We start from the raw sequence: 14,217 nt of genomic DNA, 5'->3' as shown, positions 1-14,217 counted from the left end.
TTCCTTTTTGTTCTATTGATGGTGTCTTTCGCTGTACAGAAGCTTTTCAGCTTAATGTAGTCCCACTTGCTCATTTTTGCTGTTGTTTTCCTTGCCCGGGGAGATATGTTCAAGAAGAGATCACTCATGTTTATGTCTAAGAGGTTTTTGCCTATGTTTTTTTCCAAGAGTTTAATGGTTTCGTGACTTACATTCAGGTCTTTGATCCATTTTGAGTTTACCTTTGTATATGGGGTTAGACAATGGTCCAGTTTCAGTCTCCTACATGTAGCTGTCCAGTTTTGCCAGCACCATCTGTTGAAGAGACTGTCATTTTGCCATTGTATGTCCATGGCTCCTTTATCAAATATTAATTGACCATATATGTTTGGGTTAATTTCTGGGGTCTCTAATCTGTTCCACTGGTCTATGGCTCTGTTCTTGTGCCAGTACCAAATTGTCTTGATTACTATGGCTTTGTAGTAGAGCTTGAAGTTGGGGAGTGAGATCCCCCCTACTTTATTCTTCTTTTTCAGGATTGCTTTGGCTATTCGGGGTCTTTGGTGTTTCCATATGAATTTTTGAATTATTTGTTCCAATTCATTGAAGAATGTTGCTGGTAATTTGAGAGGGATTGCATCAAATTTGTATATTGCTTTCGGCAGGATGGCCATTTTGACGATATTAATTCTTCCTAGCCATGAGCATGGGATGAGTTTCCATTTATTAGTGTCCCCTTTAATTTCTCTTAAGAGTGACTTGTAGTTTTCAGAGTATAAGTCTTTCACTTCCTTGGTTAGGTTTATTCCTAGGTATTTTATTCTTTTTGATGCAATGGTGAATGGAATTGTTTTCCTGATTTCTCTTTCTATTGATTCGTTGTTAGTGTATAGGAAAGCTACAGATTTCTGTGTGTTGATTTTGTATCCTGCAACTTTGCTGTATTCCGATATCAGTTCTAGTAGTTTTGGAGTGGAGTCTTTAGGGTTTTTTATGTACAGTATCATATCATCTGCAAATAGTGACAGTTTAACTTCTTCTTTACCAATCTGGATTCCTTGTATTTCTTTGTTTTGTCTGATTGCCGTGGCTAGGACCTCCAGTACTATGTTAAATAACAGTGGGGAGAGTGGGCATCCCTGTCTGGTTCCCGATCTCAGTGGAAATGCTTTCAGCTTCTCGCTGTTCAGTATAATGCTGGCTGTGGGTTTATCATATATGGCCTTTATTATGTTGAGGTACTTGCCCTCTATTCCCATTTTGCTGAGAGTTTTTATCATGAATGGATGTTGAATTTTGTCAAATGCTTTTTCAGCATCTATGGAGATGATCATGTGGTTTTTGTCTTTCTTTTTGTTGATGTGGTGGATGATGTTGATGGATTTTCGAATGTTGTACCATCCTTGCATCCCTGGGATGAACCCCACTTGGTCATGGTGTATGATCCTTTTGATATACTGTTGAATTCTGTTTGCTAATATTTTATTGAGTATTTTTGCATCTACGTTCATCAGGGATATTGGTCTGTAATTTTCTTTTTTGGTGGGGTCTTTTCCTGGTTTTGGTATTAGGGTGATGTTGGCTTCATAGAATGAGTTTGGGAGTATTCCCTCTTCTTCTATTTTGTGGAACACTTTAAGGAGAATGGGTATTATGTCTTCTCTGTGTGTCTGATAAAATTCCGAGGTAAATCCGTCCGGCCCCGGGGTTTTGTTCTTGGGTAGTTTTTTGATTACTGTTTCAATTTCTTTGCTTGTAATTGGTTTGTTTAACTTTTGTGTTTCTTCCTTGGTCAGTGTTGGGAGGTTGTATTTTTCTAGGAAGTTGTCCATTTCTTCTAGGTTTTCCAGCTTGTTGGCATATAGGTTTTCATAGTAGTCTTTAATAATTCTTTGTATTTCTGTGGAGTCTGTCGTGATTTTTCCATTCTCATTTCTGATTATGTTGATTTGTGTTGACTCTCTTTTTCTCTTAATAAGTTGGGCTAGAGGCTTATCTATTTTGTTTATTTTCTCAAAGAACCAGCTCTTGGTTTCGTTGATTTTTGCTATTGTTTTATTCTTCTCAATTTTGTTTATTTCTTCTCTGATCTTTATTATGTCCCTCCTTCTGCTGACTTTAGGCCTCATTTGTTCTTCTTTTTCCAGTTTTAATAATTGTGATGTTAGACTATTCATTTGGGATTGTTCTTCCTTCTTCAAGTGTGCCTGGATTGCTATATACTTTCCTCTTAAGACTGCTTTCGCTGCATCCCACAGAAGTTGGGGCTTAGTGTTGTTGTTGTCATTTGTTTCTATATATTCCTTGATCTCTATTTTGATTTGTTCATTGATCCATTGATTATTTAGTAGCATGTTGTTAAGCCTCCATGTGTTTGTGAGCCTTTTTGTTTTCTTTGTAGAATTTATTTCTACTTTCATACCTTTGTGGTCTGAAAAATTGGTTGGTAGAATTTCAATATTGTGGAATTTACTGAGGCTCTTTTTGTGAGCTAGTATGTGGTCTATTCTGGAGAATGTTCCATGTGCACTTGAGAAGAATGTATATCCTGTTGCTTTTGGATGTAAAGTTCTATAGATGTCTATTAGGTCCATCTGTTCTAGTGTGTTGTTCAGTGCCTGTGTGTCTTTACTTATTTTCTGCCCGGTGGATCTATCCTTTGGGGTGAGTGGTGTGTTGAAGTCTCCTACAATGAATGCATTGCAGTCTATTTCCCTCTTTAGTTCTGTTAGTATTTGCTTCACATATGCTGGTGCTCCTGTATTGGGTGCATATATATTTAGAATGGTTATATCCTCTTGTTGGACTAAGCCCTTTATCATTATGTAGTGGCCTTCTTTATCTCTTGTTACTTTCTTTGTTTTGAAGTCTATTTTGTCTGATATTAGTACTGCAACCCCTGCTTTCTTCTCACTGTTGTTTGCCTGAAATATGTTTTTCCATCCCTTGACTTTTAGTCTATGCTTATCTTTGGGTTTAAGGTGAGTTTCTTGTAAGCAGCATATAGATGGGTCTTGCTTTTTTATCCATTCTATTACTCTATGTCTTTTGATTGGTGCATTAAGTCCATTTACATTTAGGGTGACTATTGAAAGATATGTACTTATTGCCATTGCAGGCTTTAGATTCGTGGTTACCAAAGGTTCAAGGTTAGCTTCTTTAGTATCTTACTGCCTAACTTAGCTCGCTTATTGAGCTGTTATATACACTGTCTGGAGAGTCTTTTCTTCTCTCCCTTCTTATTCCTCCTCCTCCCTTCTTCATATGTTGTGTGTTTTGTTCTGTGCTCTTTTTAGGGGTGCTCCCATCTAGAGCAGTCCCTGTAGGATGCCCTGTAGAGGTGGTTTGTGGGAAGCAAATTCCCTCAGCTTTTGCTTGTCTGGGAATTGTTTGATCCCACCATCATATTTAAATGATAGTCGTGCTGGATACAGTATCCTTGGTTCAAGGCCCTTCTGTTTCATTGCATTAAGTATATCATGCCATTCTCTTCTGGCCTGTAGGGTTTCTGTTGAGAAGTCTGATGTTAGCCTGATTGGTTTTCCTTTATAGGTGACCTTTTTCTCTCTAGCTGCCTTTAAAACTCTTTCCTTGTCCTTGATCCTTGCCATTTTAATTATTATGTGTCTTGGTGTTGTCCTCCTTGGATCCTTTCTGTTGGGGGTTCTGTATAATTCCATGGTCTGTTCGATTATTTCCTCCCCCAGTTTGGGGAAGTTTTCAGCAATTATTTCTTCAAAGACACTTTCTATCCCTTTTCCTCTTTCTTCCTCTTCTGGTATCCCTATAATACGAATGTTTTTCCTTCTGTATTGGTCACATATTTCTCTTAGTGTTGTTTCATTCCTGGAGATCCTTTTATCTCTCTCTATGTCAGCTTCTATACGTTCCTGTTCTCTGGCTTCTATTCCTTCAATGGCCTCTTGCATCTTATCCATTCTGCTTATAAATCCTTCCAGGGATTGTTTCACTTCTGTGATCTCTTTCCTGACATCTGTGATCTCCTTCCGGACTTCATCCCACTGCTCTTGCATTTTTCTCTGCATCTCATCCCACTGCTCTTGCATTTTTCTCTGCATCTCATCCCATTGCTCTTGCATTTTTTTCTGCATCTCTGTCAGCATGTTCATGATTTTTATTTTGAATTCTTTTTCAGGAGGACTAGTTAGGTCTGTCTCCTTCTCAGGTGTTGTCTCTGTGATCTTTGTCTGCCTGTAGTTTTGCCTTTTCATGGTGATAGAGATAGTCTGCAGAGCTGGTACAAGTGACCGCTGGAAGAGCTTCCCTTCTTGTTGGTTTGTAGCCTTTTCCTGGGAGAATAGCGACCTCTAGTGGCTTGTGCTGGGCAGCTGTGCGCAGACAGGGCTTCTGCTTCCTGCCCAGTTGCTTTGGGGTTTATCTCCACTGTTGCTGTGGGCTTGGCCTGGCTGGGGCTGTTCCTCCAAAATGGTGGAGCCCCGTTAGAGGGGGAGCAGCCAGGAGACTATTTATCTCCGTAAGGGGCCTCTGTGCTCCCTGCTGCCCAGGGGGTTAGAGTGCCCAGAGATCCCCAGATTCCCTGCTTCTGGTCTAAGTGACCTGTCCTGCCCCTTTAAGATTTCCAAAAAGCACTCTCCAAACCAAAACAACAACAGCAACAATGAGAGAGGGAACAGAAAGGAAAAAAAAAAGAAAAAACACGCGATTTTTTTTTTTTTTCCTCAGGTGCCGGTCCCAGGCACCCGCGCACTGGTCCTGCTGCCCTGTCTCCCTAGCACCAGGGTCCCTGTCCTTTCAAGGCTTCCAAAAAGCACCCACCCACCGGTCCCGCAGGGAAGGAACGCTCAATATTCTTTGTCCTCAGGCACTGGTCCCACGCACCCGCTCACCAGTCCCGCCGCCCTGCCTCCCTAGCACCGGGGTCCCTGTCCCTTCAAGGCTTCCAAAAAGCACTTGGCAAAAAGAGAGAAAAAAAAGGGGAAAAACGCGCGATTTCTTCCGTCCTCAGGTGCTGGTCTCAGGCACCCACCCACCGGTCCCACAGGGAAAAATGCGGGATATTCTTTGTCCTCAGGTGCCGGTCCCAGGCACCCGCTCACCAGTCCCGCCGCCCTGCCTCCCTAGCACCGGGGTCCCTGTCCCTTTTAGGCTTCCAAAAAGCACTCGCAGAAAAGAGAAAAAAAAAAGGGGAAAAACGCGCGATTTCCTCTGTCCTCAAGTGCCGGTCTCAGGCACCCGCCCACCGGTCCCGCAGGGAAAAACGGGGGATATTCTTTGTCCTCCGGCGCCGTTCCCAGGCACCTCCTCACCGGTCCCGCCACCCTGCCTCCCCAGCAACGGGGACCCGTCCCTCTAAGGCTTCCAAAAAGCGCTCGCCAAAAAAAAAAACTGCTCCGGTTTCTCTCCACCCGCCGGGAGCCGGGGGGAGGGGCGCTCGGGTCCCGCCGGGCTGGGGCTTGTATCTTACCCCCTTCACAAGGCGCTGGGTTCTTGCAGGTGTGGATGTGGTCTGGATGTTGTCCTGTGTCCTGTGGTCTCTATTTTAGGAAGATTTTTCTTTGTTATATTTTCATAGCTCTATGTGTTTTTGGGAGGAGATTTCCACTGCTCTACTCACGCCGCCATCTTGGCTCCCGCCCCTTGTCCACATCAGGAGATAACTTTTTAAGAAATTATTTTCACATTTTCACTGAAGTCAACACACATACTGAAAACTGCACAGAGCGGACATACATAACTCAGTAACTTGTCTGAAGCAAATACTTGCATAACCACCACAAATGTCAAGAAATAGAACCATAGCATCCCCTTAGATTTGTCCCCTCACTTTCCAGATGCTCTGTTGATCCTGAACTCCATTCTGACTTCTCAAGCCAGTAAGGCTGGCTTTCTGCTCCCTAACCATGTGGCCTAGCAATTTGCCTTAGCAGCATATATATAAAACTCATTCCCCGAAATTCTCTCTCTTGGCTTTGATCAGTTTCTCCCTGTGTTACTTTGTTTTCCAGTGCCTTCAAATCACCGTTATTGTCGTCTTTCATTACTTTGTCCAGATTTCATAATTGCTATGTTGAATTCTATTTCACCATAACCCAGACAATTTTTAAGAACTTAAAAAATTATAAATATTGTTGACATTCCCTTTATGTATTTCTATATTCCCTTAGGTAAAAAGCCAAGTACACACAAATACACAAAATCTCATGCCATTTAGTTGTCCTGTTGAAAAGAGGAACTTCAATTCCTGCCTGCTTTTGGTCAATCTTCAGTGATATCAGTTGTGTTTTTTAAATAGTTTTATACATTATGACTGTATTTTCATACATTTCACAGTTGTTATCTTGAAGTCTGTTTTGTCATTACCTGGATATTTTAAGTATAAACATTACAGATATAGTGTTAGTTTTCTTGCCCACTTTCCAACTCCCATTTCTCCTGCTCTAAGGTAATTACTTCCCTTAGGTTGGTGTGCAAACTTCCAGTCTATGTTTTTATTCTTAGACTGTATGTATGTACCTATAGATAGTACATAATATTGTTTCATTGTTTAAATAATTTATGTAAACAGAATGTCATATATTTACCTAAGTTGACTTTTTGCACTCAACATTGGTTTTGTGGCTTATGTTGACACATTAGCTTTAGTTCATTAATACTTGTGTGCAATTACTGATTTCTTACATTTTCATGACATCTCTGGGCCTTAAAGTTTTAGGTTGAATACACCCAATTTTTAGTAGGTCAAGGCAAAGAGAAATGTATTTCACTTTATGTAAATTTGCTATAGAGCTAACTTTGTTGAACTGTTTCTTCAAAAATACAAGTCTTAATAAATTTACACTAAACCTGAGTCAGTTCTGGTGAAAATGTAACCAGTATTTGGAATCAGATTTCTCTTTTATGGACAATTAATTTGTTCTTTAAATATCATATACCATTCTTAGCTCATACTGAAAAAATAGTAGTAACTACCACTTACTGACTATATACTGTGTTGGCATGTACCATGCACCTTCCATCTGTTGACACGAGTCAGTATCAGAACCTTGCAAAATAAGTATTTTTGGCTTCAGTTTATATAGATGATGAATTGAAGGCTTAGAGATTTTAACTTGAATGATTCAAATACAATGCATAGTTAACAGGAAGAGTATTGTGGTTTAAACACATATATGCTGGCTCCAAATCCCGTGCTTTTTCTGCTGTGTAATAGTGTCTCTTCTCAATGATACTTTGAACAAGTTTGTTCACCTCACTTAAGAGAGCAAGAGAGCAGCATATTTATTATTATAAATACATTTATTTGAAAGTAGTTATTTTTGCAGTACCTAAATTTATAGTCATTGAAAGGTATAAATAATAAGGAAGATGGTAATTTAAGTTTGGAGTCTGCTGAAAGAGACTTCAGTTTCTGAAAGTTCCTTGATCATAGAACTGGATCAGCAGGTATTTACTGTTTAAGCTTTCAAACCTTTTTCTTGCCATTAAGTCATATAACCAAATTTAGATGGTGTTTGATCGTGGTTTATGTTTATAGTGTTGTCTCTGTTAAATAGATAAAAGCACTGGTGTGAATATTAATTTAATAATGTGTGATTTCTCATAAATTTATTCATAATTCTTTTAGTTACACAATCTGAGTTACTTTTGAACTTTCGAGTGCAGTTTATATATGTATATATATATATACTAGCAAATCAATGACCTTTTAAAGTTTTTATTTCTATAACTCTCTTTTTTTTCTTCTCCTTCTTTAGGTGCTACCATCATTACATTTGGTAAGTTTGGCCCTCCAGCAGTTAAAAGAAATTGTCATCACTGTGGGATGTATAATCCATATTCCTGGAAGAGAATATTATCTTTTAACTGTCTTAGAAATGCTATTAAAGTGCGGTGTTTATGGGGGCCAAAGAGAAAACAGGTAAATGCATTCTATCGACGTGTTTTATGGACACCATTAGGTACTCGGTATGTTTCTAAGTATTCCCAACCATGTTCTTGTTCCAAGGTAATTTTAGGACAACTTCAGATCATTTGGCCTATCAATCAAGTATTATTGAGTGCCTATTGTGTCAATGCATCATTCTAGGGGCTGAAAAGCCACACAGTGGAGATGTTACAGTATGGTTCCTATCCTCAAGCATTTTATAGTTAATCATAAACTACTCCTTGATCATTTCTAGATATCTGTCTACCCTGAATAAAAGAAAGAGTGCTGTCTTTGATTACATCCTCTTCCTTTTCCCTTCTCTGTCAGTGATTTAAAGTAATCTTTAAAAATATATTCTGTTGTAGACATAAGGCCAAAATCGTACATCTGTGTTGCAAGTTTTTCTAGCATTCACGCCATACCTTCTTTTTGTCCATAAATGTCTTATTTGATGTTATGTATTAAAAAGAAGACTAATAAACTCCTAAAGAAGATGGCAAGAGAAATGTTTGTTAAGAGGCAATACAGCTAAGTTGGCACATTGAGAAGTAATATTCAATAGAGAATATTCTTATTTTAAAAAGTGTACATTTTAAAATGTCCTTATAAGCTCAAGTATCTTATGCATGCATGAATTAGCCAAGGATCTATAAAGCTGAAAGCAGATATTTTTTATTTTATTATTATTGCTATTATTTATATGTTGAATGAACCTCTCATAAGCTAAAAGATTTACTTTGAAAGATTCCAACAGTTGGAATCATATTTTATTCATTCTATATTTTAAATAGCAATAAAAGCATTTTTAATGAAAATCTCATGATTTAATGGTTTAATGTTGACAGTAGTGATGAATTTAATACATGAGCTTTTTCTCACTTGCTTAGTGGCGTTCAATGAAGGTTTGAAGTGCTCAACTATTTTCTCTGAAATTCTTGATGTACATAGTACATGATTTCCCAGAAGCCTTCCCTGAGGGTTAGTTGTAAGTCCAAATCATGCTCAAAAAAAAAAAAAAAAAGAGGACCTCCTTCCCTCTTAAATCAGACATATGACAATACAGTATTTTTCTTTGGGATGCTATACTTGTAAAATATAAACCTAAAAATCATCCTTATTTCTTAAATTGATTCTGTGAATCAGGTCGCTTCCTATCAGTATAAAGATAGATAAACTCCACTGCAAGGGAATTGCCTTTACTGAGTACACTGCAATGTATGTGAATGGTGCAGGTAGTATTAGAACTTTGGAAATATTTGATTTTTTTTTTCTATTTAATTCTGCTAAGAAAGAGAGGCTGACTAATCTCGGAACTCCCTTATTTGCCATATAAGAGAGGCCCTTATTGTGACCTTTAAAGCTGTTCCTCTGCTGGCTCTATATCCGTGTTGCTCAAAAACCGTTTCTCATTATTTCCCTTTCCATTCGATGAGCTTTTTAGACATTCTTTTTCCAGTCATCCCGTATGGCATTTTAATGCCACGGGCATACTGTAAACCTGTGTACTGCATGTGTATCTGTAGTTTACACATTAAAAATTCAGACTCTTTTTTCCACCCTCTTGGAAATGATACCACCCCCATTGAGAACCCATGCCCGACACAGTTATGTTTCTGTGCTTTTATGACAATATCAAATAGAAGGAAGCCTTGTGCATTGGAGTCAGTCTGACAATTGGTTTTCTTTTTCCGCTTGGTAAATATTCAACCCAAGTGATTAACTTAATCTCTCTGAGTTCCATTTTCTCATTTATGAGATGGAGATCACAGTTCTTATTTAAAGTCTTTGAAGCATAATGTGAGAATGGATATGAACACTCCTAGCACAGTGCTAAAAATGAATAAAAATTAAAGAATTAAGAAGTCATAGAATATAGTCACTATTGTTTTCTTAAGATGGGTTTCTGACAATTTTATCATTCCCTCTGGCCGTACCAAAGAATAACACTCTTATTAGGGTAATATTTATATGTTTGCTATGTGGCAAGTATTGTACTGAGATCTCTATATGTATTATTTCATTTACTTCTCACAACAGCCCTATAGTAGCTCTGTCCCCGTTTTTAGCTGAGAGAATTGTGGTTTGGCAAAACTGGTAACTTGCCTAAGATCACACAGATGTTAGGCACTAAGCTAGAGGCAAATGACTAGTTTCTCCAGCACCAGATATTTGAAAGGATAGAAACATTCTTGTACTAGTGGCAGGACAAAAAACTGCAAGATTCAAATATGACAAGATGGTCCCGATTCTTTACAAGTATTGCTTTTGTCCCTTCCATTGATGAAATCCTATATACTGGCATTCATACATCCTTTGTAGGGACTTACAGGTCAAATGAAGAAATATTAAAGAAAACATTAGAGAATACTGAGGGAAACACTTAAAATACTTCTTCTATATCCTTTAAATATCACGTGCTTATTTACTTAGGCTTCATATACCTACCTAAATATGGCATGTATTATAGATTGAAGTATGCTTTCTAGAGTCTTGAATCATCAGTTGTTATTTGAAATGTGTAAGATACTGATACAAGGATTTTCACTGTCTTATTACCTGTTGGTACATATGACAAACTTAAATCTCAATGTGTAATGACTTCAATTATCTACATGTTATTCAGAATTACGAATTCAGATACTCATTTAATTTTCAGTGGTTTGTTTAATCTGGAAAGGGAAGTGTGTGTATATCTCTTACTTTAAAAATCGGCAGAAATATATAGAGCAGAGCAAATCCAGTGATAATAGCAAGATGCTTACAGGGTCCTACGGATGTTGCTGATGAGGTGATGTTGAATCCTGATTTGTAAATCTGAAAATTTAAGATTTATTCAAGCACATTCTTTTTCCTACAAAAGTCTTTTTCTAGGTGACTTCTCTTGTCCACAGACCTCAGTGCCTTTATTCTGTTATGTCAAATAGGATTATAAGGAAGAACAAAACTTATTCAGAACTTGCTTGGTTTTTCATATCACATCAACTGCATTTCCACTTCATGAGATACATAAATGAGACTTTTTAAGTGGCTGAATGAACCCACATGTCTTCAGAAAAGGAGAGCAACAGCACTTAATTCATACTAGATCTTGCATATAGAATTCTGACTTGGATTCTTTGGACCAGGGGATAATACTTTTATGGATTAATGTAATACCCATCTACTATAAATTTTGTTTAAGTAACCTCAGGTATTTTTATTGAGAATGCTAGGAACAGTTAAAATCATGATCTGAACTTGGGGTTAGAAATAAGGTTTCTTTTGGTAACAAATTGCTGGACATTTTTGGTCTCATTTTTCTCACCTGCAAAAAAGAGTCTCATTCAATGCAATTTAATAAATACTTTCGAGACACTTCCCTACTCTTTACCAAGTACTGTGCTAGTTCCTGGAGGTAAATAGTAGAAGGCAAAATGCTTTGCAATGTTTTAAACACTGTGTAAATATAGTTTTATATAATGGGGAACATTACTAAATACTTTTTTTTTTGAAGAAGAAAACCATTGTCTAAAATTATATGATTTTCCTACCTAGGAGCTCCTCAATGAGTGATATGGAACATTGCAATCATAATCATAATTTCATTGATTCATTTATCCCAAATTGTGTTGTCTTAAATTGACACTGATTCTCATTTGCCTTGGTTTTCTGTAGATACCGAGTGAATTTGGAGATCATAAACTGTTGCCTTTAAACCTTAACATTTTCTTTGTTTTTAATATGGGATGTAATACTGTCTTACTAATCTCCTGAGGAATCATTTCTGTAGAATTCTATGTCTCACATTTCTGTATTTTGCTCTGGTTTTTTGATAAAACATCAACCTCCCCACACTTTCTTCTATAATTATGTCCATGTGCTGGTTAGTGTTTCAGTAAAAGAATAGGGTTTTATTTCTATCACCCAGATATTCTGGGTCACTTTAAAGGGTTCTCTCTTCATTTATCATTCAAATTGAAAATGGATGTTTTTGCATCATTTCAAAATGGTAGGATTAATGGCAAGTGGTGAAGGGAAGAGAAACTCAAAAATTTTGAAGCGACACAATTTATGTTATGAATATGGTCTTTCCAAGCTAATGATACAGTCCTAGATGATCAGTTAAATAAATTGGGTGAAATATTGCAAAACCTTACCTATGGTGGAAAGAGCTGTTTTTTAAATCATGTATCCATATCGCAGTGCAATTTTGCAACATCTGTGTTTTGTTGATTTTAAACCAAATACACTTAATATGCACACTAGCTTCAGTGGCTTTTCTAGTGTCATCTGTAATTTCCTTTGTAGCTGAGATCAAGAAAGTAGAGTTCAAGGACATTGGTGGAGGATGGAGTGGGGACGTAAAGGAAGAACAGGGTGATGAGGAGAAAGGGGAAATGGTGGTTTTGAGAAGAAAGATTAATGTGTAAAAGTCAAGCTATAAAAATTACTTGCTGTTGACCAACTTATTTGACCAATTCTTCTGTATTGGTTAGCTCCAAATAGTGTATCTAATCTTAAAAGTAAATATTAACTTTCCTAAATGAAATATTTTCTACAGTAGACTAAACACTGGAAGGCATATTCTATAGGCAAAGTAAGTTTACCCTCCGTGCTCAGATGATGATACCTTCCTTGTGATGGGGCAATGCCCACATCTCTGTTACCCTTACTGTGGACTAGGTAAATGGCCTTTCCTTTAACCACATATGTAACTTTCACCTTTTTGAGTTTTAATTTCCTTGTCTACAGAATTAAAGTGAACCTCAGATAACTCCTAGTGCTAAAACTACCTAATTCAGTCATCGTATTTGAAGGCTCAATGATCAAAGCATCCAAGATTGAGCGTGGTGGGGATGTAATCCACACTTTCGAATTCTCTCAAGCCTGTCAAACAGATTTTATTTGAGCATTGTTCCTTTATTTTAAATGTGTTACGTCATTTTTCTGTGAAAGAAAAGGTAAATAACATGCGATCTTTACTGTCAAACTTGTGACATAAGATGCCACATATAGAATGTCATTCATGTCTCCTATTTCGTTTAACTTGCCTCAGAACTAGTATATCTATTATTGTGAAATTGTACTGTATATGTCATTGCTCATGTGTCTATTAACTGTGTCATCAAATTTTGTCCCCCTCAAGGATTTGTTGCTGGTACTTTAATAATTGGTAGCCTAATCCTAATCAAAATTATCTGGGACTATGGAAAATCAGGGTGAGCAGAAATTCTGATGATTTTTAAAAATTTATTCATAGCTTCTGTTCAGTAAAACTGACTCTAATTCAGAGATAACTCTCTTAGCTTAATTGTATCTTTTGGCATGTTATATTTTTATTCTTGTGTAATCACTGCCCCAGATCAACAGACTTTGTGTCTTTTTAAAAATTTTCTCATTGTTCTCAAGGACATTAACATTTCCAAAGAAAGTGATTTGAAAGCCACAGTCTCGCTTTATAATCTATTAATGAACTCACCTTTTTCCCTACTCAGTATATTTTATAGTCGTATCTGTGTGTGGTAGAGAAGCAATAAATCTAGGAAAAATCAACCTGCAACATATAGTTAAATGGCCTGTGATGAGGCATTTTTCTGAGTTGTATTTATTAATACACACTAGTCTAGCCCCAAACAGCCACGTGGTGAAGAGGGCAGGCTCCAGAACCTGACAGCTTGGTTCAAATGCTGGGTCTACTACGCATGTGCCATGTGACTGTGAATGACTTAACCTCTCTATGACTTGGTTTTCTTATTTGTAAAGTGGGGGGAAATAGAGTACCTACCTCATGGGGTTGTAGTAAGATCCGGGGTTGTAGTAAGATCCAAACGCATTGCCAGCTGTGCAGAGGTAGAACATTGCTTGGCACATGCTAAGCCCTCAAATGGGAATACAGCAACACAGAAAAAAAAGATCAATATTTGAAACATCTGACCTGCTTTGAACATACATACGTTCACTGTAAAGTCATGGATGGCTCTGCCATATCCAGTACACAGACAGAATTATTTAAATTAACACTCTTCTGCTGTGTAGATTTTACAGTTCAGAAAACTAATTGTGGAATGCATATAAATTTGAGTTATTTCTAAACTTCCCTAACGCCTATCTATGTTTTTTACTAATTAATTAAGAATTATCTTTTAATGCTGTCACTAAATTGCCAATTTTAGTTCTCTGGATGATGTGAGCTATCTACTTTTTTACCGTGTTTGACTTTTGCTTTCTCCTTAAATTAGCACTTTTAGTTAAGCCTGGTATAAGCTAATGTATGCGAATGTTCTTTAAATCACCATATGGTACAGTCTTTTAGTAAAATTATTTGACCATTAGGTCCTTGGGATTTTTTT

The 14,217-nt window shown here is 37.3% G+C and overlaps 1 protein-coding gene across 8 annotated transcripts in view; it reads left to right on the top strand.

Annotated features, from left to right (window-relative positions):
- CD55 (CD55 molecule (Cromer blood group)) overlaps positions 1-14,217 on the top strand; it is a 49,232-nt gene that overhangs the window by 16,766 nt on the left and 18,249 nt on the right. For 6 of the 8 annotated variants that reach the window (XR_012122888.1, XM_073217010.1, XM_037015237.2 and 3 more), the window contains exon 9: positions 7,716-7,736. Coding sequence is in view for 6 of the 8 variants with exons in the window: in XM_073217010.1 (XP_073073111.1) it covers positions 7,716-7,736 (21 nt within the window). In the remaining 2 variants the exon portion in view is untranslated. Of the gene's footprint in view, positions 1-7,715; positions 8,705-13,013; positions 13,087-14,217 lie in introns of those variants that run through there. The other 2 variants (XR_005060531.2, XM_037015236.2) reach the window with 2 other exon arrangements.

This window comes from Manis javanica, chromosome 11, assembly GCF_040802235.1.
Source record: "Manis javanica isolate MJ-LG chromosome 11, MJ_LKY, whole genome shotgun sequence".
Lineage (NCBI taxonomy): Eukaryota > Metazoa > Chordata > Mammalia > Pholidota > Manidae > Manis > Manis javanica.
This window is presented reverse-complemented; position numbering and strand designations above follow the sequence as displayed.